The 23870-nt window shown below is 42.5% G+C and overlaps 2 protein-coding genes across 4 annotated transcripts in view; one reads left to right on the top strand and one right to left on the bottom strand.

The window, feature by feature from the left end:
- Positions 1–1264: 1264 nt before the first annotated feature.
- On the bottom strand, positions 1265–7377 carry LOC105020482 (cyclin-K). Of its 2 annotated transcripts, none has more exons than XM_029117037.2 (10): positions 7248–7377; positions 6043–6272; positions 5762–5843; positions 5485–5616; positions 5142–5274; positions 4858–4915; positions 4493–4662; positions 3844–4058; positions 3331–3433; positions 1265–3104 (listed from the first exon to the last, which is right to left on the bottom strand). In XM_029117037.2, the coding sequence occupies exons 1-10, from the start codon at positions 7254–7256 to the stop codon at positions 2554–2556; spliced, it is 1683 nt and encodes a 560-aa protein (XP_028972870.2). In that variant the 5' UTR covers positions 7257–7377; the 3' UTR covers positions 1265–2553. The 2 variants fall into 2 exon arrangements, with proteins under 2 accessions (XP_028972870.2, XP_028972871.2); XM_029117038.2 differs by having other exon boundaries at positions 5151–5274.
- A 3905-nt stretch (positions 7378–11282) lies between these two features.
- Positions 11283–23870, top strand: part of LOC105024351 (B-cell lymphoma/leukemia 11B-like) — a 36968-nt gene continuing 24380 nt past the window's right edge. Inside the window, exons 1-2 of one of the 2 annotated variants that reach the window (XM_013140297.4) lie at positions 11283–12849; positions 22973–23341. In XM_013140297.4, the coding sequence (XP_012995751.2) occupies positions 12786–12849; positions 22973–23341 (433 nt within the window). In that variant the 5' untranslated portion in view covers positions 11283–12785. Of the gene's footprint in view, positions 12850–22491; positions 22734–22972; positions 23342–23870 lie in introns of those variants that run through there. The other variant, XM_013140298.4, reaches the window with a different exon arrangement.

The following is a 23870-nucleotide window of genomic DNA, read 5'->3' as shown; positions in this document are numbered from 1 at the left end:
CTGCATTTACTGGCACCCCTCGTATTTTGATCTTTGTGCACCCTCCCATTTTCTAAATTACAGTAATTGTCCTCTCCTATAAAGTTTGATGATAAGTCACAGGGATATTCTGACCCTTCGAGGTCCAGAGCTCGTTTTCTATTCGACCTCATCAATAATTCCGCTTACCTGGTATCCCAGATGTTAATTGGATCCTGATTAAAGGTTTGCAATGAAAAATTTAAACGGAACTTAGGGTAACATGGGGTAACCCCCCCCAACAATGTTTACTTGACACAAAAATTCTATTTTTGGGAGGAAAAAGGTATGTGGATGATGATTAGGCTCAGGCGAATAAATTACAAGGGAACCAAATGGATGCAATTTATACTTTTTTAGTTATTTTATTAAATGTTATGTTGATGTGGCAGCACTCTCTTGCTCTACAAATCTAATACATAGGTCACAAAGTTATCCTCAGTAATATCAGAGCACATGTTCCTACCTCCTGCACCACTCACACCTAATCTAGTCCCCACCTATGACTGAAAACATCTCCTCACAAAAAAAGGTACTCTGCATCTCCTTTGGTAACTAGCTAGCTGGCAAGCATTAGTGAGGCTGCTAGAATGCTGATTAGTATAAGCAAGCACTGAGCTTGTTATTGTGTAAATGACCTGCATAACCATAAAGGGGGGAATCAGCCCCTGGGTGCCTGTTGCCCCAAGCACTCTCATCCCATATATTACTACATTATTCAAAAAGTATTCCACATTTCCTCTCTAAACATGTGGATTGTTTATCTGAAAGCATTACTACCTGTACATTAAAAAAAAATACATATATATCTATATATATATATATATATATAAATCTAATTTAATTGAAACATCTGTAACTCAACATTTCAAAAGATTTGATCCACTTAACTCAGGCTCGTTTTGTAGAAATGTTTTAATGACAGAAACATTTTTTAGTTGAGCAAATTTGGAAGATGCTTTTATTAGATCTGGTCAATAAAGATTTCTAGTAGTGCCAGTAATTATTAAATGCTTTGAGGAATATTTAGTGTCCTCAAAGTATTCAGAGCCCTTCTTTTCCATTGTGTTATAGACTTCATTTATAATTAACACTTTTCTGCCATCAATCTACACATAAAAGTCTAATCTGATTATTCAAAAGGTCAGGAAAAGTGAAGCAGACAAATCTAATTTCCAGACCTGATCACACTGTTCTGAACACAACAATAACACCACTCAACAGAAAAACAGAGCCAACCTCGGGATTCAATCCACTCATGTTTATAGGGAAGTTCAGCCTTTAAATTACAATTTTAATGTTAGTGGGAAGGTAATGCCAGCATGTTAGCAAAAAATAAAACACTACAGCGTGTATCAAGCCTAGGTTAGAATTCATCCAGGCACTGCACTCAACAGTCACAAAGACAACACGTTTTTCAAAGTAGGAAAAAAAAGTTTTTATTATCCCAAGTGCCTACAAGATACAAAAGCAAATATGTGTGTGTGTGTGTGCGCGTGTGCGCAGTTAGCATACAATACTTCTTATAAAGTAAAGCCTCACTAAGGCACAAATTGATATAAGCTCTCTAAGAAGATCCATCGCTCAAGATTCCCCAAAGTTAATCACTATGTACATATATACCCCTGATGTCCAGTGTTCTATACCTGGTGTGATGTAAAGTCCCTCGGGTGGGTAACCAATGCCTTTCAGTTCACCACTGCCATCAACTATTACTGTAGTCACGCCGATTTAATCCAGACCAATTCATCTCACAGGTTAACCAATATTCACACAGCTAAATTAATGAATAAGGATAGAAATGTTTGGTATTTTTTGCAATGCAACCACTTGCTTTCCACACGCACACGCACAAGGTAAAATTATTACAGTACTGTTTTTTCTTTTTTCAACAAAGACAAAGAATGAAAGCAAAAACAAGCATTAAATCAGAATGTAATCTAAATATAAATGTATTTCCTTTCAATGTTTCTTAAAATATATCAGACTATTCCAAGAATTCCATACAAGACTATTCCAAGAATTCCATATAAGACTATTTCCAAGAATTCCATATCATCTGTCTCATAAATAACTATTTGGAATGTGGAACTAATAGCATCTCTGGCTGTGTCGGCAGTAGCAGCCAAAATGTGACCTTTTTTACCCACTAACACTACAACCAATCCGACTCAGTCACATCACACCGTCCACACCGGTCAAAATACCAATAACCAAATGAAAATGATCAAAGTCGGGCTGTCTGTGCAACTGAATGGAAGGACAGACCCCAGAGGCAGTAGCCTTTCCAGGTCTGGGGACTCAGAACAGCCGAGACACTGTAGAACAACAGGAATTCCTCCGCAAGGCGCTTTCCATCGTCCGTTGAGATCTCCAGCGGACGCCAAAGTCATATTCGTCAGGGACACGACACCAAAAGATTTAGCAACTGAAAACAAGCATATTCTTAACGGACGAGTCTAACCAGTCCCTCCCTGGGCCGGGGGCCTCGTGGATACGACACACGGCCCCCTGTTCCCGCACCTCCGCTCCTTCTCATCTGATCCAGCCGCCGCGGTTCATCGCCATGCCGGGCGGCGGCAGGGGCACCTGGGGCTGGCCTGGCGGTGGGGGGTACGCCCCGGGGGGCATCCCCATCCCAGGGGGCGGCACCCCGTGACCCGGGGGCATACGCGGAGGAGGGGGAGGGTACTCGGGGTAGCTGTTGTAGCCTGGCGGGGGGTATGCCGGGGAGGGAGGGGGCAGGTTAGGGGGTGGGTAGGCGCTGGGCGGGGGCCCGGGAGGAGGGGCGCCGGGGTAGACGTGCGGGTGGTAAGGCATGGGGGGCCCGTAGTTGGGGGGCATGGGGGCGTAGGAGGGCTCCCCCGTCTTCATCATGGACTGCAGGCTCTGGAAGCCCTCCCCAGACATGTAGGAGCTGGAGGTAGACATACCCATAATGTAGCTGGAGGGCGGGGGGGGTGGGGGGCGATGAGGCAGGGGCGGGGGCTGGTGCGGTGGGGGGGCGTGGTTTGGGGGTGGCGGGGCGGGCTCGCTGCTCGCCGGCGGCGGCTCAGCTTCTGGAGGAGCTGGGGGGGCCTTCCGGTCTGCAGAGACGGGGGGGGGAGAGACAGTTTCAAATAAAAGGCGGAAGAAATGCCAATTCTCATCTCCTCTAAAACACAAAAAACAAATCTTGACCTAAAGACACTTTTGGGAAAGTGGGACTGGTCTTTCAGGCGTGTAAATCAAAACCCAGCCGCACTTTGGGAGCACTCGGATTAAGTTTTCAGTTACGTAAAATACACGATATTGGTTTATAAAGGAACATACCAGGGGGGGGTTGTGAAGTGGGCAGGGGAGGCATTGGGCTCTCCAGGCGAGGAATCTTAGAACCCACTTGTTCTGGTGGTTTGGCTTCCTCTTTTGGGGAATTCTGAGAAGATGATTGCGCGCACACACACACACACACACACAAACACAGTTATTTAAAGTTCTGAGTTTCATATGATTTAGTCAATTGGCAGAGGCTATTATCCAGATAGACTTAAAGTAAGTACCACCCGAGGAACAACAAACTACCACAGAAGCTGTGTTACTGGCGGTCACCTATCGCGGTTCATCATGGTTATTGTTCAAACTAATTCATTCATCAGTGTTATTGTGGATCCCAAAAGAATGACATCGAAATGTGTCATTAGCTGACATTTTTCACACTGACATTCTTCACTTATGTGTTGATCAGTGGCAAAAACACACAAAAACGTGGCAAAGTCCAAGAGGTATGAATATGTTTGCGGGCCACTGTAGGGACAGACAACTGAGACCCTCAATGTGTTCACTCACAAGTGGTCGTTTGAGCTGGCGCTGGGGACTGCCCTGGGGCGAATCCTTGGGCGGTGGGGGCGGTGGTAGTGGGGGGCCAGCCCCGGATGACGGGGCCTGTGGAGGGGCTGGGCCAGGGGGCTGAGGGGGTCCTCTTTGTTGGGTCTCCTTCTCCAGGCCTGGCGGAATGGGTGTCTTCCCCTGGGAGTACAGGTCCAGGATCTGGTGGCAGATGTCTAGCAGAGGGAGTGACAGCGAGAATGTGTAGCACAATGTCAGAAGAAAGATATTGAAAAACTGTAACATCTTAATGTCTTCCCAGACCTTCAGATCCACCCAGACCGAATCCCAACATCCTCCCAGACCTTCAGATCCAACCAGACCAAATCCCAACATCCTCCCAGACCTTCAGATCCAACCAGACCAAATCCCAACGTCCTCCCACACCTTCAGGCCCAACCAGACCAAATCCCAACATCCTCCCACAACTTCAGGCCCAACCAGACCAAATCCCAACATCCTCCCACAACTTCAGGCCCAACCAGACCAAATCCCAACGTCCTCCCACACCTTCAGGCCCAACCAGACCAAATCCCAACGTCCTCCCACACCTTCAGGCCCAACCAGACCAAATCCCAACGTCCTCCCAGACCTTCAGGCCCAACCAGACCTTCAAGAAGCTCCACAGGGACGTCCTGGACAAACTGCTCCCACCACCTGCGTGACGACTGCTTGGACGTCCACTCCTGGATGTCGAATTTACACAGCCGCCCGGCCAGGTACATGACCGCTACCGCGATGATCTCTGGCTCCCACTGCAGGGACAACATGGTGCACAGACTGGGGGGTTGGGAGGAAGGACACAGGGTGGGGTGAGTCATTGTTGAGACCGTTAAACTATTCAGCATTTGAGATTGTAATGCAAATAAGAGACCAATCAAATGACTAGCCACTACAGAAAAACAAGGCCCCCTTTTTCCCTGAAGAGGAGTATACTGCTTTAGGGACCCAGAGAGAGTAAATATTTTTGCACACCTGTCATTGACGAAGGTCCACGCCATCTGTACTAGCTTCTGAACTTTGTTTTTGTCACCTGAAGGGAGGGAAAAGGGTTTTTCAATTCACAGGCACAAGGGATGTTGTGCAACTTTCAGATCTATGCCATGTATATCGGACACGGATCCTTTGAAACGTCAAGTGAGCAATGTCATGGGCTTGAGTTGTTTCAAGGGTGCCCAAAAGATTCAGACACGCTCAGAAGACAGTGTTTAGCACAGCAAGAAGTTGTAAATGAAATAAAACTAAGACCGAAACACCACCTTTCACACCTTTGAGCTGCTTGGCGTATCGCAGGAGGAACATGTATGGGTGCTCCACTTGCAGGTCAAACTTGATTGTCTGTAACAAAATCCTTTCCAAGACCATAACCTCTTCCTGTTGATGACGGAAATCCTGTAAAGACCCGTAAATGAATTAACAAAGAACAAGAGTGGGGTCGGTTCAATTTAAATTCAGGAAATTATTTTACAAAATAAAGAAAAATCCCAATTGAGATAAGGAAGCAATAATGAACCTTAGAATTTTAAATTGACTCCAGATTTCCATGTACCTACAAACTGAGACCAGATAGAAAAGGTAAGTGAAAAGAGGAAGATATCTGACCTTTGGGTCATCTCCAAACTGGGTAAACTGTATGTCGTTCAGTAAGCTGCGAGCTGTCTTTATTATGTCTTTACACTTCTTAGGAGTCTCTTCTACCTTCCCGGCCAGGAAGAGACAGCACGCACCAGTCACCTGGAGAAACACAGCACATCAACCACTGTTCAATTACAACACATCTGACTGGGGTGAACGTGGCAACAGAAGTTAGCGTTTTTCTGCAGCAACACTGCAGAAAACAGTGATTTCCAAGACGAATCTAACTTGGGTGCATACTTACATATCTGGGGAACTGCTTGAAGGAGTGAAACATGTAGAAACGGTGGAAGTAGATGATACCTGTTGCCAGGGTGTCATAGTGTCTGAAGACAGAGTTAAGGATGAACATAAACCAAGCCATAAACAGACTGAGTATGCATTGCCCCTGTTGTTTCAGGCATATACAAATAGGGCTTTTCTGACATCAGCCAAAAAGCATCACAGAGCTGTGTGGAACAGAACATTATGGACACACAACATTCCTAGCTCAAAAGGTCAACAATCCGGATCACAAAAGGATGCAGTCCAAGTCTTGTCCCCACATCGAAGATGAACCGGGCTCCCTCCCTTCGGTACCGGGCCTCTGTAGCTGGGTCTAGGCCCTCTGACTGGGAAGGAGTATGGGCCAGGTCTTTCTTGTCCCAGTACCAGCATGGCTTGATATGGTCCAGGAACGCCTGGCCACTGGAAGGGTGGTTGTTTTCCTTCATCTGTTGAGGAGAGGATGACGATGGACCAGCTGAGCCAGAAGACTGGCGAAGGAGAACGTAGAGAAGTAGAGTCATTGCAGAAGTACAATTAAATAAAGTGTACGGTCATAATAAAGAGATCGTTGTCAAAGCTAAACGTATAACTTAGTTTGTTATCCTTCAATGTGATGAACTAGAAACCGCCTTAAAAAATACGTAATGGTGTCCATGTGATTGTTTTTCAAAACATTAGCAACCAGAACGTTAACTAGCTAGCAGCTACCTTGAACAGCTAAAGAGTCATACCATTAGTCTACTGGCCCAAATAACGAATAACATCTAGTAGCTCAGCGTCGTTCTTTGGAAAAACTGGCTATTGTCTAGGTTACATCGCTTTATTATTTTTTTTTAAATATAATCGTACGTTGGTTTTACCGTAGACACCGCCCGCCCACTAGCTATTCGCCACTCGGATACATTGCATATAGGTGGCCTTAACTTAGATTGTAAGTTAAGGCATGTTCTAGCTAGGTAGCCGCCTTAGTTCTATTTGTAACTAGCTAACCGATGCATAGCAAGCCGATATACGTCGGCTCGGACCCAGGACTACAGGCTAATATGCATTATTATCATGTACAACCAAAGTCCTTTAGGGTATTTCATATCTTGAATAACCGAGTCAATCACAACACATCTGAAGTGAAGGCCCATTTATTATTATTACTGTCTGATAAGACAACTACTATGTTTTAGAAATATTACTGTTTCGATAATATGGTCATTTGATCCCTCAACAGTAAAGCATTGATACTCAAAAATAAAAACGCTTCAGTTAAAGAACTCAAGCTAGCTGACAATACTTTCAGGCCGAACTTGCTAACTTAACTTTAGCTGGTTAGCACTCTGTGCCCTACACACAACACAAGTAGAGGCTAACGCGTTAGCTTGCGAATTACTTTTGAAACAAACGAAACGCAAACAGACGTTTATTCAACGTAGTTTGACTCATATCAGCAATCTGAAATAAAAGACCGTTACCTTTATCATGTAGACTTTGTAATAATTAACAGTATCCACAATCAACTAAATTATTTTATATTCAGATTGAATTAGTCATCGAAAGAGTCCCCATCTTAACATGGGCGCTGCCATTTTGTTATACGTCAGAAGTCGGTGGCAGAGTGGTATGCGTGCGCAACACTAAGGATTGATATTTTTGACAAGATTGTCCACTAGGGGGCCACAGAGAACTGCAAAAGACAATGTCCATAGGCCTACTACTCGTCCACGTGGGGAAGCGCAATGGCCGGTCAGAAATTTATGAATGAATGGATGGATGAATGGATAGCTACGTCAATGAAACAAAACATATTAATCAAATTCATAATGTCTAAAGAGAGGAACTTGTATAACTACGCAATTGTCATGTGCTTAGTTGCCTTTAGCACTGCAGCTGAACTCCCTTTTTGAGGGACAAATAACACCGTTACTGCGCACAATCAAGTTTTATAGATTTATCTGCAACATCTGGCCGTGTTGGGCAACGTGTTTGTTAACGATGTTAGAGTTAACTAGAATGGTGAAACTCTCAATTATTTCCTCATCATTCTAGTTTCAGTCAAAAACATAATCTGACTTCATTTTCTCCCAAAATCTGTATTTGGTTGAGGAATGAGATATATGGCCTCTGACAGGTCATAATTTGTTTAGTTTTGTGTCCAAGAGCATGAGGCAATATGCTCCCAGTAGGATCCCTCATCTCACCCTGGCCCTCCCAGGAGAAGAAACAAACAGCACTGAATCATTAACCTAATCCCGATAATAAAAAAAAGAAAAATAAGACAGCAATCCTAAATAAAACTGGGAATAATTTTAACTGTTGGAAGAGTTGACACATTCAGCACACACACACACATATAAACGCAAATGCTCACTTTTATGTTTCTCTTTCAAGCTGAGGACAGGCAATTTAGGACCATAGCATTTTTTTTTTCCTTACCCAACCCAAATCTTAACAATTTCCCTAATCTTAAATTAAATAACCAAACCTTTATAACTATCCAAAATATTAATGCCTAAACTTAACCCTAACCGTAATTCTTTGCCTAATCCAAACCCTAATTCTAACCTTAACTCTCAACTTAACCCCAAGTCAGACAAAGCATCTTGTTAAAGAGAGGACTGGCCACGTTGCATGATTTCCCTTGTTTTCAAATAGTGTTTAAGACCTTTGGTCCTCACTCCGATGGTAAAACAGGAACACACACATAAAGACAGACTGACACACGTGCACACACACACACGCAAACTGTACACAGTAAGTAAACCATCTCATGAATAATATACTCCTAACCCCTTTATTAATATTAAACACTGCATAATGAGGCACTATAAGCAAATCCCAGAGCAATATTCATATTAACCATGATGTGTCCCTTCAGTGGACCTGTCTTTGTTGTCTCATTGTCCTGTTTCACATGATGTTAAATTATTTAACTTAAATCACAATGCACTTGGCTGCTTTGATGCTATTTTTGCTATTAAAATTGGAGCACCATAAAGACCCAATGATTTGCAGAGGTCACGTTTGCATTGCCATGTAGCATTGGTACACTCGTTCTTTATTCCCACTCAGTAGCTTTCACAGACCAAACTTTTAAACTATTAACCCTAGCCGTGAAGCCTTTGCTCCCATAGCTGTAAGTCATTTCCATTTCCCTGTGTTGAATGCCCGCCAGCGTTTCAATACGTACTCTCCTCTGGTTATGAGATGATACTCAACCAGCCCTGACTGAAATGCAAGTCTCATGTCTTCTCGGGAAGAAAACACTTTGGGGTTTAAAACCTTTCCCATGTCCACCAGTGGGATGTTGTGGTGTTTCAGCCTGACGTTCCTGAGATGTAGCTGTCTTTGCCCCAAGACAACAGCAGTCTGCCATCATTGAGATATACTGTACCTATATATTATTGAGGGAGCCAAACAGTGAGAAGCCAAATCAGGAAGCAAAGACGCAGAGAGCCAGGGGTCAGGGAGCCAGAGGCAAAAGAATGAGGAGTCACAGAGATAGGAGTCACAGAGATAGGAGTCACAGAGTTAGGAGTCACAGAGACAGGAGTCACAGAGATAGGAGTCACAGAGACAGGAGTCACAGAGATAGGAGTCACAGAGATAGGACTGCTGGAGCAGGGACTCTTGTTAGTCATTCAGGGTTGTGATGAATTGAGACAGAGCTGTTATGAGGTTTCATTTGTATAAATAATTAGTTTCCTGGATGTCCCATAGGCCTGGCCTCAAGCAATCAGACTTCTAATGCTCTTAAAATGGCCCATCATATAATATTCATAGCTGCCTACACTCTCTCCCGCAGATGATCTTATATGGAAATTGTGCCCACTGTTTTTTTTTTATCTTTTAGCATACTTTCTTTTATTTATACTACATTTTCAATCACCTTGATTGTACAATTAATTGAACAACAAAGCAAATAATCTTGCAGTAGCTTATAGGATTGGCACTTGATTAGATACATGCTTCTTGTTTTAACATAATTGTGGCATGACAGGATATTCAGTGGAGAGGTCCATGGGAATATACATCACTTAACTATTTAAATGCTTTGGAACAGACACAGAATATTACACCGTCTGGAATAATGACCTATTAAGTTAACAATTTACCCCCTATAAGGGAATCCGATATTTAACTTTCTATGTCTCAAGTGGATCATTTAGTTTCATAATGCAATTTATGGTGACCAGCAATCAATAAACATTTGATTTAAGGGATGTTTTATGGCAAAGCTTTCAATATAAAGTAGTGCTTCATTTAACCAGACTCCTATCAGATTGCCAGTGGCCTCTCAAAAGACTCCTTGATAGGTTTCATCCCTGCCTAGTCATCAGTTTTATAGAGGGTCATCCTGATGGTTGCAGTGTCCTGGGGATACGTCCACGATATACTATATTTAATACCTTTGAAATTACAAATGTTACTTGTTTAAAGCACCAAAGTGATTCAAAATGTAATACAAGCACAGCATAGGTGTGCTGTAATCAAAAGAATAAAATAAAGACCTGCACTGTTTGGCCTGCACTGTTTTGCATCAAGCTGTCTCTTTGTGGGTAGGTTGTCATTGAGGCTGCAGTAAATGTCCTAGTGGTGTCTGGCACCTGGGGGAATAACTCACTGGTTTGAGGAACCCAAACCTGAAGGGTGGTATGCTCATGCTGATTCAAAAGGCTGAGTTGGCCAATCGTCGGTCAGCTCATTTTAATATTTTTCATGTTATCATAACCATGCCATTCTTTCACAGAAAAGCAACTTTTTAATGTACTTAATAAACACCAATTGAAAGGAAAATTAATGCATTCAAATTTTAAGTAATAGCATGTTATATTTAATATAAATGTTGAATCACTCAGCAGTTAGTTTACTTTTTGTGAAAACGTGACTGTTAGATTTTGTCTTGTATTTTGTTATTCATTGTGATCTGAAAATGTGTTTAGAGTTTAAACAACGTTTGTTGTTTTGTAATAAAAGCTGTTTTTTAAAAAAAAGGCTAAACATACATAATTTGTCCACGAAAATTAAATGTAAATAAAATACTAGAAAAGGCAACCTAGACAAAGCCCAACAATTTAATGCTAACTCATAATGTGAGAAGATCGGACAGTGTAACAAGACAATCGTATTTTTACCAGTCTGTAGAATGGCATCCAGTTAACTAACAGCACGAGGGAAGAATAGTGCCATAATAAATGCGTAGCGCTTAACATCGTAATGCCAACAGAGGGTACTGTTGCTTCGTAGCTACGTATAGATACATTTGTAGAACACAGACAAACACAAAGGTGAGATTTCCCCTTTGACACAGTAGGCCCAACTGTCCGGTCAGCCTATTGTAGAACATGTAACAATGGATTTGAGTTATTTGTCGTGCTTTAAATGTGGTACAATATGGCATTTTGGAATCATTATAGCACATTATGTCAACACAATTATATATATTTTTTGTAAAATAACCCCAATTTAATACAATTAACTTTCATAAAATATGGATTTTACTCTTAGCTGAATTATACATTTTGGTAATTTAGCATCCGTTGTTATCCAGATTTTCAGGACATTCTGTTAAGGCACGTATCACAGACGTTGCAAATAAAAAAACATCCTCAGTGAAGCGGCTGTCAAATCGGAGCTATACTAAGAATAACTGAGTCTTAGTGCAAGAACGAAAAAGTAGCCTACCAGATGTTATTAAAAAAGGGAGAATGGAATACAAAAATAACTATGTACAACATCACAAACAACTGAAACACTGACCTAGTAATATGGTGGTTGTAACACATTTTTGCCACAGCGATTGTCTGCAGCCATATCTCATTTTAAAGCAAAGCTTTGCACTCAATCACTTATGAGTTCTAATGCGTTACACTAACTATTCAAATAATTAGGCCTAATCAGACTCAAAGTAGCTTTATCAATGCCCGTTTAAAGCTTTTTCAAAATCCACCTTGAAATTCGTTACATGATATCCCATCATTATCATTGCAAAGCGGATTTAGAACGGTTGGTCTGCGCTGAATGCGCAAGGGTTGCTTCGGGTTCCCCCCTCTTCTTGTCCATCTAATTCCTTTCCGCACCAAACGAGCGTGCTAATGATATCCCACTCCAGGTGAGCCAATGGGCGGGCGAATCACCACTAGTCGCCCCCACTGCTCCCGAAGTCCCTCTGATGTCTCTCTGCGAGGACGCAACGTCACGTCCACACTTGAACTTGAATTCTTATCCAATTTTACGGAGGCAACCCCAGCCACACACACGCGGGGTTCTCCCAGAGCGACATTACTTCTCACGTCTCTGTGAAAGAAGAAGCCATTAAGAAACACTGGACCTCGACTGGCTGGGAGAGAAAGAGGAGGTGGCTGGCTGTGCTGTTGTCTCCAACTCCCCTCAACTCCTAGAGCGGAGAGTTCCGTGCCATTCCGTTCACCACTGCCAAGACACGCGCCGTGTGGACTGAATGGTGCCAAAGCTCACATCACCTGGCAGACCCAACACTGAAGGAATCTGGGGCTTCAGATAGAATTAGAAGCTAATTGGTTCTAATTCTAAAAAGACCCAGAGGAGAAGAAGAGGTGACAGTTGAACTCAGCGCGCTGCAGAATAGGGCACCTTGGTCGAAACAGAAATCATCTTTATTATCTGCAATTATCGCAATAATCCCGTCAGTTTTGATAAACGCAAGATAACAGAATATAAATATTTGCACCTGCTGGTGTCTGTTCTATCTTAAAGCTTCCTGCGACCACTCCAGGTGTTGCGCTTTAGGTGTGAAGTGATTCTGCGATAAGAGTACTGGACAGTTGACCAACGGTTTTTACCCGCCTTTCAACAAACCTCAATAAAAACACTGTTAAGCTCTTTTCCACGGACAGTAGCTTTCTGATAGTCATCTGAACTGTAAGGAATTTGTAAAGGTTACCGGGTACCAGTCAAAGCAGCGAAGGAGCACCACGGAGCAAGCCGACTCCAAGCGCAGGTCTACGGGCGATGCCAGAGTAGATGCAGGGGCAATGTCCCGTCGCAAGCAGGGGAACCCGCAGCACCTATCACTGTCGCAAAGAGAAACAATACGACGTGAGTATAATGACCTTGTGTATCAATTGACTATATCTTGAATGTTGACTTTTTGCATTGACCTATAAAAAAATCCCGAATCAGTTGTAGGATTTATTTAAAACAAATAAGCTATATTAGGCTACTCTACAGCCTAGATATTTAGTACCTCAAGTTATAAGCCAAGTTGCAAGATGGATTGAATGGATTTATTTTAATGGATTTATTTTTATCACCGTCTAAAATAATTTCAAAAATAAAAAGTGCAGATTAACTTTTTTTGTCATGAACGACTGATGGCATATATATTTTCGAAAGTCCATTGATGCTTACGGCGTATTAGGTTTTTTGCGTAGTATTTATCAACATTTAAAACAAAATTATTGTGAAACATGAATATGGTATTTATTGTTGCAATTTAAAACTAAAAAACTAAAATTCTTTATTAAACATTAACATTTGGTTCTCCTTTGAGTAACTATTTAGTGTCTGGTGTTATTGAAACGAACTGAGCTAATTGCACGTGTTTTGAAAGTGCAATATGTTGCTTATACAACTTTGAGTGTCTTTGAGAAAAAAAAAGTAGCAATTAGATTATTTGTGCATAACGACTTATCCTTTATAGATCACACAAACACACACTCACACATCCTTCGTGAATGCTGATATTAGATCTTTGCGTGAAATGAATTTTCCTCATGTGGTTCATGATTTCTCGCAGATCCTTTATTATTCAATTTAACCAATTCCAATAAGCATTCTGAGCATGTTATTGCCTACATCAATTCTACCATATTATGAATATTAATTATGTCAATGTGGCAGGTGCATATAGGCTGGTGCCTGTATTTTATTCAGTCTACACCAACCTTTCAGACGAGCCTATTGGCATGTTGTGCGTGGTAGGCCTACACTTTTTTTTTTGCAAAACGTCACACCTGGACAGCAAGTTTAGTTGAGGAAATAAGCATATGGATCATGGTTGTATTAGTTAGTTATTGGTTTGGGATTACTTAACCTATGGATTCAGAAGGGCGGGCAATCTCAAGTACCGCCAAGGTCGCCAAAATGCATCAGAACTATTTCCTACTTCTCGTGTTGGATTCGGTTGGCCAGGCCTTCATTTAATCCCGTAAATCATGAGAAAGCCTTGTTTATCAATGCGACTTTCCCAGGCACGGCCCGTTATATCAGATTACAACTGGTTGAAGAGTTTTGTGGGCATATGATTAAAAAGCGTCAGATAATCCAATTTTGAATCAATTAAATCAATACGGAGTTTTCCCAGCGCTCTCTCCCGTGCTTAAATCCAATTTCATAGTGGTCTAATCTAGCTAATTCATAACAGAGGTCTATGTAATCTTTGGCCAATCTGTTTCGTGTTGAGAACGTTTAGGTACATTCTGTCCTAACCACGAGCATTTAAACATGTAATAATTTACTCTGTTTCCTTTTTACAGCACGTTACTCTGCATACGGTTTAATATGTATTTCAATTATGACTTTTTAATCTTTCCGCGTTTTAATCCTCAACCACAGCTATCAGAGCCAATTCAAATAAAAGTAAATGTCGAATATAATCGTACCAGCACGAATAAAAGCCTACTACTTAACTTTATATATTTGGACAAGCATTTTGCATGTTTTTAATTCCACCAAGACAAAGGAAGGCCTACATTAGAACCTCTACGTAGATCATGTTATTGTCAGTTGTGGTATGACCTCGCGGGCTGATGTTGTGTATTGGTGTAGCTAGCCTCCTAGGCATGCAGCCTCCATCTGAGTTGCTCTGCTGTGATCCCTGTGAGCTGCAGCTGTTCCGTTTCCGCTGTCAGTTGGTTAGCGAGCTGCAGGGACTTACAGACTGGTTTTATACTTCGTCTAACCGCACGCGCTTGTAAGACAATTAGAATGCAGCCGTTATTACGCGTTCGGTATTACAGGTGGGTTTAATGAGTCCTGGTTAACACCCACCCGTTCCACAAGGCAAACTGCTTCTGAGTTGAAATAGGTATAGTTTTGCCAGATTGCCGTGCCGCTGGATGACACGTGTGACCGTGAAAGACGTGCGTGTGTGTTGTCAGAGACGCTACAGCCCGGGGCAGTAAGACTGTGTACTTTCTGTCACGGAAATCACCTCACAGTTTATCAGCCGCGAAAAATGGGTGAAGGTGACGGACAGGCTGGCCTAAGGCAGGGTTGTCACTGTTTTGAAGTCCATCAACAGCCCTGGAATGCTGCTCACACAGGACTGGAGGGGGAATTTCCACCTTGACGAACCCCCCTCCTCCCTCCCCCAAGACCCAGGGTTTAAGCCCCATTAACGCCTATATGAGCGGTCGACACGTGGGCCCAAAATGTTTCCCAGTTAGTTCCCAGTTAGTGTTAGTTTTCCAAAAAGAGAATAAGGAGTTACGCAAGATGGAGGTTATCTAAAGCTGTGTAGACCTGTATCACGGGTGACTCTAACCTTTCCAGGGAGGGGCTCGATAACTTCTGACCCTTTTATGTGCAGCCATTTTCTCTGAGGAGTGTGGGATCCGTAAGAAAATGTATTTCCAATTTGCTTATGCAACACATGTGAACATGGACAAATATCAACACTCACCTACTTATTGAATTACCTAGCTGTCATTTCAACCTGCAATGCCTTCAGGTTGACAGCTTGCAGGACACAGAGATCCTATTCAACTAGCGGATGTGTGTGTGCGTGTGTGTGTGTGTGTCTCTGTTTGTAGCTGAGTGTGTGTGTACAATAGCTGTGTGTGTGTCTAGAGTGGACCGAACAGTTACTGACCTCTAACCAACTAGTTCTATAAATGATTAGACTTTAAAGTAAAATACAAAGCAAATGTTCCCTGGAGGAATTTAATTGGACTGTACACTCGTAGAGAGATAGTGTGTATGTCTTGATATTTGTGTGTGTTATATGTTGTACGTTTAGTTGGTGTATATTGTGTGCGTGTGTGTGTTTGTGTGTGTAGTTGGTGTGTGCTTTGAGTGTGTGTGTTTGTCCGTCTATCTCTCCACCTCTCCTTTCTTCTGTCCACCTATAATGTGTGTGTGTGTGTGTGTAAATATGCTCTGGTGTGTGTGCTGTCATTTGGTTGTCTTTATGTAAAGGGCCAGTGGATCAGTGTACCCAAATACACAAAGGGGGCTCATGAGAAGAGCTTTTAGATGGTGACTGGGCGAGCTGCTCTGCTGTAGCACACCGTATCCCCCAGGTCGGGGGGGGGGGGTACAGCCATCGGGGGAAGGAGGGAAGGAGGGTTGAGGCCGAAGGAGGATGTCAAGTCGACGAAGGGAAAAAAAAACAAACTGCCATAATTTCAGTGAGATCTTCTGGGCCTAACATGGTGTCTGTTTAAAGACCGGCTGAGCCAGGTCGTTAGCCTGCGGCAATGGGCCGGGAGGTCACACTCATGTTGGGAAGAGGAGGAGAGAACCAGAAAATCTGCATTTTTCTGGATGTTGTGACTAGTTGTAAATACTGAGTTTACTTCAAATTTTGTCTCTCACTGTCTATCTCCATTTTTCTTTCTTTTCTTTCTTTTTATTTGTCCTTTTCTCTCTCCCCCCTAGTTCTTTATGTCTCTTTCTCACTCGGCTTTTTCCTCTCGCTCTTTCCCTCCCAGACTTGCACATACTGTAGACAGGTGTGCAGAAACAAATCATCTCAACAGGCATAAACTGTAAGAGCCGATAGCTATGATTTATACTTGGTAATTCTGTCTGACAGTTTAAAGACTATAGATTGATTTCACTTGCTTGGAAATTAGAGATTTTTTTTTTTACTTGAAAATGTCTGGTTATTAATCAAATAATGGATGAAGCTAATTTTCTGTTGGAATGCAGGGTGTTTTTTGCGTCTCAGAGATCCTCAGGTCACAGTTTCAGATCAAGGATGTTCTTAAAGTGTTGTAATAGATGAGGGCCTATGTGCATACCTTGTCCTGTTTGTTTATTCAAAATTAGCACATGAAGGAACGGGCTATCTCTTTAGATCTCCTAAAGAATGGACAGTGAGTATAAGGATGTTAGACCACTTTGTATTGACTACCAGAGGTGGAGTTAGCATATGCTAATACAGTATCTGTTTACATTCAGATTAAATAACGGCTTAGTCTATTTGTGTGTGTGTGTGTGTGTGTGCGCGCAAGTGTGTGTGTGTGTGTGTGCTCATCGATCTCCCCAAGTGGCTGTGAAATGCTGCAGATGATACAAACTAGGAAACTGCCACCATTTTATTCTCCTAGTCACGAGGATGTCGATAATAAAAGGATAACTGGTGCTTTTGTCGTATAACTTGGTGCGACTTCCATCAAGTTCCTGCGTAAGTCCAGGACAAGGACACATGTGGAAAGGCTGTTTTGCAGACGTGTCCTGCAAAGGCCCCTTTTCACCAAGGACCCCCCCCCCCCCCCCCCCCCCCCAACCAAGGTCCCAAATATTCTCCTTGAGCAGTACAGGTCCCAAAAACATTAATGCCACCCAAACAGGTCCTTTCGCCATACTGTACCCCCCCACAACCCGTAATTTGTCCCAGAGAAGCTTTGCTCCGCTCCCTCTATCTGGTTATAAAATAATGAAACTGTCGACGTGCAGTCCACTCTTATCCATGTGTGTTAAATACTTGCCACTCGTTTGCCGTTATCTGTTCTTTGTTGTCTACCTTTTGCAGGACCAAATACACTTCTGATTAAATGTGAACTACTGAGCCATTAAAGGTGAACCTTTCTCAGAGAAAAAAAAATACTTTCATTTCAAATTTCTATATTCTGTGATCAAATGCGGTTTTAATAAAAGAAAATAGTATTTGCCCATGTCAAGATGTTGAATAAATAATTGCGATAGAGACAAAGAAAACTAACAGGATAGAAATGTTGAAATGTTGAAATTGAAAGCTTTTGTGAAATAGGGAGGGGCAATTGAATGCTTCACAATAATTTTTTTAATTGCTAAAACATTTCTTACCAGTCTATGAGTAAGATTGTTGACATGTTATGATTGACAGTTGGGTCTTTCACCACAAAACACTAGGAAACTATCCAAAACAATAGAAAATGATCCAAAATAGAACCAGATCACCTGATTTTACATCCTGACTTGGCTTTGAGATTTAAATAAACCTATTTATTTCAATAAAAAAAAAAATCAATAATCCAGTTAACAAGTTTTAACTTTAAGTTTACATTTCATATGACAATCTGTATTTATATTTATACATTGTTAAATTTCGTATTAGACTTTGTATTCATTCATGCCATTTTTATAATAACAGTTGTTTTCTCCATGCATCTCAAATTCAGTAATTAAAATATGAACCTCTTTTATAGCACATTTTGTTAATGTCATCGACATGGACGAATTTTATCCCTTGTGTTTTGAAATGGTGAATGCAGATTTATGATATGAGACATCAGTGAGATAGATAGATTACATGGGGATAAGTTAATGAAACACACACACACACACACACACATTTTCGGTGCCCTATCCTTGCACAACGCTGCTGCACCAGCTCCTTCTGCCTTGGCCTGTGAAAACGCATGCACAGTTAAACAGGATCGCTTGTCACTTGAATTTTTGATCATTACCATCTGTTTGTGAATCATTCGTGGCGTTGTCTCATTTATTTTGAAGACAGCAGATGATCTCCTGGGCTTTTCTGTGTGCTGTCTTCATGTGTATTGGTGTGTGTGTGTGCGCGCGGACATGCATGTGTGTGAAGGTGCATTGGCATGTGTGTGTGTCAGCTTTAAGTATCTGAAGGGTGAAGACGGGGTTGGGGGTGGGTGGGGTAGGACAGGTCTAAACTCATTCTAGACATTTCTTAAACTGTCAGATACGTCCCAGAATGAGCTGAGGCAACAAAGCAACGTATTATTTTATCTCTACATTACTTTTGAAATGCATGAGGACTCGTTACCGGGTTCCTTTGAATCTAATCAGTCAGTCTAAACTAGTCTTTTGTCAATCTAGTCAAATGTTGCTTTCCCTAATATATATGCATACATACACTACCGTTCAGTGGTCTGGGGTCACTTAGAAATGTCCTTGTTTTTCGAAAGAAAATACTTTTTTTTGGTCCATATCAAATTTATCAGAAATACAGTGTAGACATTGTTAATGTTGTAAATGACTATTGTAGCTGGAGAGTTATGATTATTATTTTTTTTTAAATGGAATATCTACATTGGCGTACAGAGGCCGATTATCAGCAACCATCACTCCTGTGTTGGCACATTGTGTTTGCAAATCCAAGTTTATCATTTCAAAAGGCTATTGATCATTAGAAAACCCTTTTGCAATTAGGTAAGCACAGCTGAAAACTGTTGTGCTGACTGAAGAAGCAATAAAACTAGCCTTCTTTAGTTGAGTATCTGGAGCATCAGCAATTTTGGGTTCGATGAGAGTCTTAAAAGGGCCAGAAAATCGTTGGTCTATTCTTGTTTTGAGAAATGAAGGCTATTCCATGTGAGAGAAAAGAAACGTAAGATCTCCTACCACACTGTGGACTACTCCCTTCACAGAACAGCGCTAACTGGCTCTAACCAGAATAGAAAGAGGAGTGGGAGGCCCCAGTGCACAACTGAGCAAGCGGACAAATACGTTAGATTGTCTAGTTTGGGAAACAGACGCCTCACAGGTCCTCAACTGGCAGCTTCATTAAATAGTACCCGCAAAACACCAGTCTCAACATCAACATTGTAAAGGCAATTCTGGGATTCTAGCCTTCTAGGCAGAGTTGCAAAGAAAAAGACGTATCTCAGACTGGCCAGTAAAAAGAAAAGATATAGATGGGCAAAAGAACACAGACACCGGAAAGAGGAAGATTGGAAAAAAGTGTTATGGACAGACAAATCAAGAGTTGACGTGTCCGGATCACAAAGAAGAACATTCATAAGATGCAAACCAAGTGAAAAGATGCTGGAGGAGTGCTTGACGCCATCTTTGATGGTCTGGTTGTGCCTTGTTGGTGGTGAAGTGGGAGATTTGTAAAAGTAAAAGGGATCTTGAAGAAGGAAGGCTAATACTCCATTTAGCAACGCCATGCCATTTCCTGTGGGAGGCACTTGATTGGAGCCAATTTCCTCCTACAACAGGACAATGACCCAAAGCACAGCTCCTAACTATGCAGGAACTATTTAGGAATGAGGCAGTCAGCTGGTGTTCTGTCTATAATGGAGTGGCCAGAACAGTCACCAGATCTCAACGCTATTGAGCTGTTGTGGGAGCAGCTTGACCGAATGGTACCTAAGAAGTGCCTATAATGCCATTTAATCTTGTGGGAGGGGCTTCAGGAAGCATGGGGTGAAATCTCTTCAGATTATCTCAACAAATTGACAACTAGAATCCAAAGGTCTGCAATGCTGTAACTGCTGAAAATATAGGGTTCTCTGATGAAAGCGAAGTTTCAAGGACACAATTATTATTTTTGATTGAAAATCAATATTTTAAACCATTGTCAATTACTATATTTCCTATTCATTTTGCTATATTTCCTATTCAAAGTAATTCCTTGCATATTTTCATGGAAAACAAGGACATTTCTGAGTGGCCACAAACTTTTGAACGGTAGTGTATATTTTTTCTGGGTTCTTTCCGGTCTAATGACACAGTATCAAGTTCGATCTCTCTACCCTTGTTAAACTGACAGGGGGTGCTCTAAGTCTTCTGCCAGAGTAACTTCACAGTTGATAAGACTGGCACTGTGCTAAATGCTACTGTTGTGTGTGTGTGTGTGTGTGTGTGTGTGTGCAGTTATGTGCAAATTAACCTTGTTGAGCATTAAAAGCACTTAGATTCCCCTCGTCTTGCTAAACTTGTGATAGTTGCTCAACCAAGGAGGATATCAAAATATTCCCTGGGGTGGGATGCCACCGAGCCCACATTCGTGGGGCAGAGTTAATGTCTATGATTGATTCCTGCACCTTTTCTTCATAGCAAACACAAACTGATTTGAGATCTAGTTACTGGAGTGGAATAATTTGGTTTCACCAATTTAAACACAGCCTACAAACACACACATACACATACACACCCACACACAGTATTACTAACCTAGTGGGGACACAGAAACAAAATTCCATCTTCCCTAATCCTAATCCTAACCTGATCTATAACCCTAATCTTTCTAGATTGTAGGTTGTTTTTCATGTTATGAGGCGTTTTTAGGTCCTAGCACGATCTAACATTCCATGAACATGAAGTGCTGTGGTATGATACTGGACGAAGACGGCAAACCAGGCTAGCACATGATTGGCCTTCCTTCCATTTGATTTGGTGGAATGTGTCACATTGGACAGTTTGCCTGCTACGCTCATGTACCTGAGGCGAATCTCCACTCTTCTTACTTCGAGAAAATACTTTCCATTGCTTTAGAATGGCACAAGGCCAGTTACCGTGGACACACCTGATGACCTGCTGTGTGTGTGTGCGCGTGTGCGTGCGTGCGTGTGTGTGTTTGTGTCTCTCATTCTGTTGCCCTGAAATTTGTACGAGGAGTTTGTGAGGGTGCCTGGGTGGGGTGAGAAGATGTCTGAGTGAGCCTGTCAGTGGCTGATTGTGATGGTGACAACGCCTGTTAATTTACGTTCCTTACCCCAGGGACACCCAACTCATGTTACCCAACCCTCTCTGGATTAACGAAAAACATCTCTACCGCTCTCCCTCCCTTTCTCTCTCTCTCTCTCTCTCTCTCTCTCTCTCTTCGTCTTTCTCTATTTCCTCCTTGCTCTTTCTCTCTTTCTCCCTCCCAGACTCTCTCTCATTTTTTACAGCAAGTGTGAACTTTCGACAGGGAAATAGCCAGCTGTCCATCAGCCTGATGCTCTCTGCTAATAGATGCAGTCACATTGGGAATTTATTTAGTTCATTTTTGAATCACCCATCTTGAAACCCCTCTGGGATGTGGAAGACACCCAGATACTCTCGCACACATGCGCAATAACACACACACACACACCCACCCACACCACACACACACACACACACACACGCACCAACTCGTGCACATATGCACACACACACCCACACCGGTAGACACTAGAAAATGACTCATCATATGATTTACCGTCCGGCTCAGGTTAGAGCTACATATTTGTCTTCCTATTTTATACCATGGAAATGACCTGGCCATGTTCCAAAGCACCATTAAAGAGAAATATACTGTGTGAAAAGCATCTGTCACAGAATCCCTTCAGGGCAATAGCCAGGTTAGGGAGTGCACTGGAAACAGTGATATAATGGAGGATCAGCACTGAGAAAGCCTCTGTTTACCAAATGGCAGCCTCCTCCCTATGCAGTGAACTACCTCTGACCAGGAATGCTGCCCATCCCAGGCATCAATGCCTCTTCCCGGGTACCCGCTCAGACCCGCTCCGACTCCCTGGCGGCCCGCTCCCCCTGCGGTGTTAACCAAGACTTTGTTATGGCCTGTCACTGACAATGTCACCTGTGTGAAGAAGGAGTCTCAGTGTGGTCGCTCTTCTGCCACTGGGGAGAAAACACCTGTGTTAACACACACACACACTCACACACACACACACAAAGGTCCCTCTCCCCTCGCTGCACACAAAGAATAAAGCCATCTCTCATCATGTGAATATGACCTACTCTTCAGTCGTGTGATGTGCTGAGGTTGCCTGTGGCAGAGGCTAGTGAGGAGAGTCAACATCTTCACCGGAAACTCGTAGACCGCCTTCAAACGGCTCATAGCTTTGTACTCATCAGCCACACCTCTACAGATCTTTCTCAGAGATCTTCGTGCGGATAAGGCTGAAGCTCTCCTGTGTTTGTCGGTTTATTATTTTTGCGGATATTTTAAGCTACTGTTTTGGTGCGGCGACAACATGGTATGAAGGTTCTCTGGGGTGGTATGGAAATATGGCATTTGGAAGGTACAAACCTAATACCTTTTCATGGTGTTGTCGAATGAGTCTAGCCTTCTCATGACCGGGAAAGTCCCCTGGAGGTCATAAGCCTCTTTCTTAACGTGTCTTCTGTATACTGTGTTTGGTGATTAGTTTTAGTTTTCATTTATAGACTGTGTATGTTTTGGACTTGAGATGTTCTGTATCGTTCCTCATGACACAGTGATTTCCTGACGTTTTTTTTCTTCTCTTTCCCCTTTCCACAGCCGAGGCCAATCATGAGTCGGGGGTGGGACATTGCTCCCCGGAGCCGTCCACTCCCAGCCCCACTCCTACACAGAGGAGGGTGGGACCAGCGGAGCATGACCTCCTGACCTGTGGAAGGTGCCAGACCAACTTTCCCCTTGGTGACATCTTGGTCTTCATAGAGCACAAGAGGAGGCTGTGTAGGGGGTCTGGCCGCGCCCCTGGAGAGTTCCCCAAACCGGGTGAGAGGAGGAGCCCTGTTTTGGCACGAGGAGGGGCGGTGCCGGTGGAAGTGGGAGTGCAGGTGACCCCCCATGGGGAAGAGGAAGAGGAGAGAAGGCTGACGCCAGCAAAAGGGGTCTGTCCCAAACAGGAGAGGGGAATCCCAGGTAGGGAATGAACCACTTCCCACAGCTTTTTAGCTGGTTATTTTTACACATATTTCCAAAACTCTCGGTGCATAACGGGAAAAGAAACGGACTTGCGTTACATTCCAAACATTATATGGCATATTCATTTTGTTTGTCGACGTCTCACCAAGCAAACATTTATTCAGAAAATCCATTTACTGTGAATTCTGCTTAAATCCATACCTTGAACAACCAAAACAAAACACACAATGACATCTAGTTAATAAAAACAAAATGCAGCATTTGTAAAAAAAATCCTTTTAAAGTTTATGTGGCACAGTAATGTAAATATACAGTACATTGCACAATGTCTACATAAGGCAATACACATAATTTGTGTTTGTATTTCAAAATAGTTGCTCTTCAATAAATATCCTCATTGTGCCAGCATCTGGGAACAACCTGTTGATATGTTCATAGGGATGGCAATCAGACATCGTCCACCTGTGTTGTACTCATGTAATGTATTTTACAGTAATGTATTTTTACAGTAATGTATTTTTACAGT

Source organism: Esox lucius, chromosome 23, assembly GCF_011004845.1.
Source record: "Esox lucius isolate fEsoLuc1 chromosome 23, fEsoLuc1.pri, whole genome shotgun sequence".
Classification (NCBI taxonomy): domain Eukaryota; kingdom Metazoa; phylum Chordata; class Actinopteri; order Esociformes; family Esocidae; genus Esox; species Esox lucius.
This window is presented reverse-complemented; position numbering and strand designations above follow the sequence as displayed.

What these genes read in the sequence shown, in the direction of transcription:
- LOC105020482 (XM_029117037.2), bottom strand. An exon ending in GTGGGGACAAGACTTGGACT is followed by an intron (nt 5,844 to 6,042) that starts GCATCCTTTTGT and finishes CTCTGTCTTCAG; the next exon opens with ACACTATGACACCCTGGCAA. An exon ending in AGTTTGGAGATGACCCAAAG is followed by an intron (nt 5,275 to 5,484) that starts GTCAGATATCTT and finishes GGGTCTTTACAG; the next exon opens with GATTTCCGTCATCAACAGGA.